Below are 4,915 nucleotides of genomic sequence, written 5' to 3'. Positions count from 1 at the left end.
GACAGTGTTTCTGCTGTTTATGATGATATTTTTCTTAAAGAAAAATAGCCTTCTAGATTATCTATATAATGAATAGTTAAAAAAAATTATCACTTTGGAGTACATCGAAAAAAAGTCTTGAATGCTTCTGTAACATTAAGATAACAACTTTATATTGCTAGGTAATGTCTGTTGTCTCTATAATGTAGACTACATATAGCCTAATAGAGCATGCTGTCTTGTGCGTCAGAAGATCTAGTGTTTGATCCACATGTTGCTTAAAAGCTTTCACACTCTGGCTACAGTAGCATTATAACAAGACCTTCCACATTCTCAGGTACATGAACATTATAACAAGATCTTCCAACTCGCAGCTATTTCTAAATTTGAGCAACCAGTCAGCAGCTCCTGCCACCTATGTATCTGTTCTCAACCAAATAGTGGGATTGACTGTTACTGTAGCTGGGCCTGTGGAAAATCTTTTTATAATGTCCATGTACCTGAGAGTGTGGAAAATCTTTTTATAATGTCCATGTACCTGAGAGTGTGGAAGATCTTGTTATAATGTTCATGTACCTGTGAGTGTGGAAGATCTTGTTATAATGTTCATGTACCTGTGAGTGTGGAAGATCTTGTTATAATGTACATGTACCTGAGAATGTGGAAGATCTTGTTATAATGTCCATGTACCTGAGAGTGTGGAAGATCTTGTTATAATGTTCATGTACCTGAGAATGTGGAAGATCTTGTTATAATGTTCATGTACCTGTGAGTGTGGAAGATCTTGTTATAATGTTCATGTACCCGAGAATGATTTCCGACATTCTAACCTAACTGTTTAGCCAATAGGTTAATTGCCATTTAGATTGAATACACCTAATATTATAGTGACGGAAAGTGGAATGTTTACAACCACCGAGAAGCAAATAGCTGGTTATCAGTTACTTTAATTAATGTTTTCTGTTTGTAACTTTCTTCAAGTAACATTTAAATAGAACAGTGAAATTAATGACCGTACTCTGTCAAAATATTCAAATGTTAATATCATATTTAAAGATCTGTGAGTATATCAAGTTTTATATCATTGATATAAATATATCAATCACAAGTCATAATCTATTGTTGATCCACTGGAATTTCAATCTTTTTGAAACATACCAGAAATAGCTTACTTTTGAGACTAGAGGTTAATCCAAATAAACTGATTTACATTACTGATATTAGTATCCCAGCAGAAGGAATATCTCATTTAGACAAGAAAAATTGCTTTAAACATTCTAGAGTATTATCAGTAACCATATAAAACAGGATCTTATATTAAATCTGAGGAATTTGTTAATCTTGTAGTTCAGTTTCTTAAATATTTTGTTATGGTGTGAATGCCATTAGCTGGTAAAACATGATTAATATCAATTATATGTTAAACAAAACAGCGTTATTAGGCTTTTTATATTGTTTATAAACATTAACTTCTTTATTTAGTTTTTCTGAGAAGATAGGTGTATAATAGTAATTCAGTCACTATTATCCATTGCTGATGATAGTTATCCCTCAATACTACATCATGCTGGCTTGGATACAAAAAAAAACAGTTGGGTTCTTAATGCTATTTTTGACTGATTGTAATCTGTTAACCATGTTGGTGTAATTCACAAAGGAAAATATATATTTCTATAGATCTTTTTCTGTACAGTGTATGGTAAAAAAGTGGCTTTAAGACAGATATAAATGAGCAGATGACATTATTTATATGCTGCCGTAAAGGATAAGCATATCTTGGGGGTGTTGTTTATTGTATTTTGCAGTAACATAAAAAAAAAAGTTGAAGTCTATTCTTCTCTTCTTTATCACTGAACTTCACAAAGTTTGTGACAAGAGAAACAGTTATTTTCAACTACTTGTTTACTAAATAATTCCGAAGAATAAATTATTAATACCATGTAATCTTCAACTACCTATTCAAAAATTTAATTTAAATACCATACACACTTAAGTTTTTTTTTTCTCCCAACATCTTGTGGTGTTATTCGAAGTGAATTTATGGCTTGAAAACAATATTTTATTTGATGTTTTCTAAAGATGTTTCCTTTCTTTGCCTATAAATAGCTTATTAATGTAGTGTGGAAGTACGATTGTTACTTAGAAGAGGTACCAGCTACAGAGAGAGCTCTCTCTGAAGTGTTGAGAGGAATTCGAATCGACCACCGCAAATTTCAGCCAGCAGTGATGGTCGAGAAATACATTCAGCAGCTAAGGAAGTTAACATCAGCACTATATAGGTATCGCTGGCAGAAAGGTTTCCCAGACCAGTGGCCTAGACGTCTTACTCACTTTAAGTTAGTTGTTGAATGGTAAGTAAAACCCAATTTTCTGTAACTTATTGTACTTGCCACGCATTAGTTTTGCTGAAATTTAAGGCTGAATATACTGCCATCTGATTGTGCAAACCTTGCATCTTATATGCTTTACTCTACAGATTCCAATGTCATTCATTTCAGACAAACAAATTTTAAATTCCTTAATGTTTTATGTCAACTCTGTCAGGAGCAATGAATAAATCTGACACAAATCTCTGCACTAACTAGACCAACTAACTACACTTTATGTTCAATACAGAAACTTCAAAGCTAATCATTCTTCAATTGCGATATATGAAATTTTATTAGCACTCCACACACACACTAAGCCTAATGCCATCATCAATATTTCTTATCAAAATAAAAGGAAAGATAGTAATAAACTTACAGGTCATATAATTTTAACTTCTGGTCAGCTTCTGGCATGTTTTTTGAGATAAAGTCTAACAGTAAAAAAGGTGGACAGGAAGCAGGTGCGATAAACTGTCCTGTAGGTGACAACATTAAGGGTCCTGCCTCGCTGGAATGTAGAAGGACATAAAAAGTGTCAAATAATTAAAAATTCTAACATTTTATGGCTTTTACTAGTAGATATTTAAACAATGAAGTACACAAAATATGAATTATGGAAACAGTGTTTTAGATTTTGATAAAATCTCCAAAAGTTAGAGTGCGAGGTAAAACTTAACAGAATTTTCTAAAGTATCATTGAAAAATGTTTAGTATTTTGTGACATACCGAACAGTGGGGAATGGTAACTTCCCAATATTGAGTAAACAACTACAATTGACATCTTAATACACAACTCTTATATGACACAATGTAGAGGTGTTATATGTACAGTATCTGGACGTATGCTTCAAGGAAGAACTTGTACAGATTAAGAGGATTAGTAGGTGGACAACTGACTTTTGCTTTAAGAAATTTTTAAGCAGAGATACCAACTACTTTTATTTTAACTGAGTCATTCATTACAACCACACCCTTTAAATGGTGAGGGTTTGGTGTCATAAAATTCAGTATCAGAGTGAATCAATGACACTAGAAAAATCGTAGTCATTTGAGCATTTGTGCTTCTGCAGCTTTATCAAAAACTTTTGTGACACTTAATAAAATATTGACCAATGAGCTCATTAAGAAGTTAGGAGAGTAAAGTTAGTTTCACTGGAATGATATCAAAACAAAAGCCATCTAGCCAAAAATGTGTATCTGAAAAAATTAGGTTAGGACAGTAAAGTTAGTTTCACTGGAATGATATCAAAACAAAAGCCATCTAGCCAAAAATGTGTATCTGAAAAAATTCTACTTTCATGATCACAACACACAAAACTAAAAAAAAAAAATACATAGGTACGTTTACTACTTAAATTATACCCATAAAAGTGAAAATAATAAGAAGAAACTGTGTCCTGATATAAAATATGTTGGCATGTAGGAACATAACCTTAACACCAAAAATAAATAAATGTCAGGCAAGATTAACATCCTTACTTGATTGCCTGGGCAAGGACAAACCAAAAACAAGAAGTTATGTTCAATCGAAGAATTATTCAGGTCAAAGGTGGTGGAATTTAACAGAATGAAAGAAGCTGTATTAATTGTACATCTTTTAATGATCTTGCTAAATAATGATGAAGGAACCATTTAACTAACGTATTGTGTTGTGTAAGAATCTGGTTGGTCCATGTGTTGAATTTGGCATTTTTTACTTTTTGTTCAGAATGAAAGCCAAGGAATGTGAAATGTATGGACGATGCATTGCAGAGTTGGGTCTCGCTTCTTTAGAAAAAGATGATAACGTTACTCCCGATGTCATGGTCCAGTGCTGTCAAAAGCTCTTAGAAAATTCTCCTTTATGGGCGATGTACCTTTGGAATTGTAGACTAAGAATTTCCCAGTATTATTCTGTGTTACAGGATGGAGAGATATGTATACCATGGCACTGGGAGGGAGAGAACTATCACTCATAGTAATATAGTATCTATAAATTGTAGAAATATAAATGTGCTTGTACAAGTATGTTGTAAATTTGTAGATATATTGTAAGAAAAAACAAATGCATTAAATGTTTGTGAAAACTTGGGTTTGTAATATTTGCAGTTACTAATAAGGAAGAGTTTCATAAACATGTTGAAATAATCTTTAGTTTTATTACTGGTGAAAATAGTGCAAAAGTTAGTAACATTCTATCACATTTCAAACAAAACTTTGGATTGATAGTGAATTCTGTGTGGTATAACTACTACTGTACTTCAAACAGTACTGGTGAATATACAGAATGTTGCCCTGTCATGTTGACTGACATTAAGATATACATACTGGGTAAGTTCTGGAAAATCTAAGAACCTACATAAACATGATGAAAGGCTTTCAAAATGTCATCCATTCTACCCAAGCTATTTGGCAGACCTACAAACCCCTCTCTACATGTGTTATTTTCAATGAGTCAGTTGTTGTCCCCCTTCTATTACACAAATTTTCGGGACCATATAGTTGGGACTTACAAAAGTAGCATAGGGCAATTAAAATTATAATAAATAAGACATTGTATATTAAAAGAATGACAATGTTTTCTCATT

General features: G+C 32.5%; 1 protein-coding gene across 3 annotated transcripts in view; it reads left to right on the top strand.

The window, feature by feature from the left end:
* The window catches only part of LOC106468663 (T-cell activation inhibitor, mitochondrial-like), a 14,900-nt gene extending 10,782 nt beyond the window's left edge, over positions 1 to 4,118 (top strand). For all 3 annotated transcript variants that reach the window (XM_022397019.1, XM_022397020.1, XM_022397018.1), the window contains exons 7-8: positions 2,086 to 2,330; positions 4,057 to 4,118. In XM_022397019.1, the coding sequence (XP_022252727.1) occupies positions 2,086 to 2,330; position 4,057 (246 nt within the window). In that variant the 3' untranslated portion in view covers positions 4,058 to 4,118. The remainder of the gene's footprint in view (positions 1 to 2,085; positions 2,331 to 4,056) is intronic.
* Positions 4,119 to 4,915: the final 797 nt, after the last annotated feature.

This window comes from Limulus polyphemus, unplaced genomic scaffold (assembly GCF_000517525.1).
Source record: "Limulus polyphemus unplaced genomic scaffold, Limulus_polyphemus-2.1.2 Scaffold3103, whole genome shotgun sequence".
Classification (NCBI taxonomy): Eukaryota; Metazoa; Arthropoda; class Merostomata; order Xiphosura; family Limulidae; genus Limulus; species Limulus polyphemus.
The sequence above is the reverse complement of the archived record's forward strand: the minus strand, read 5'-3'. Positions and strand labels throughout refer to the sequence as shown.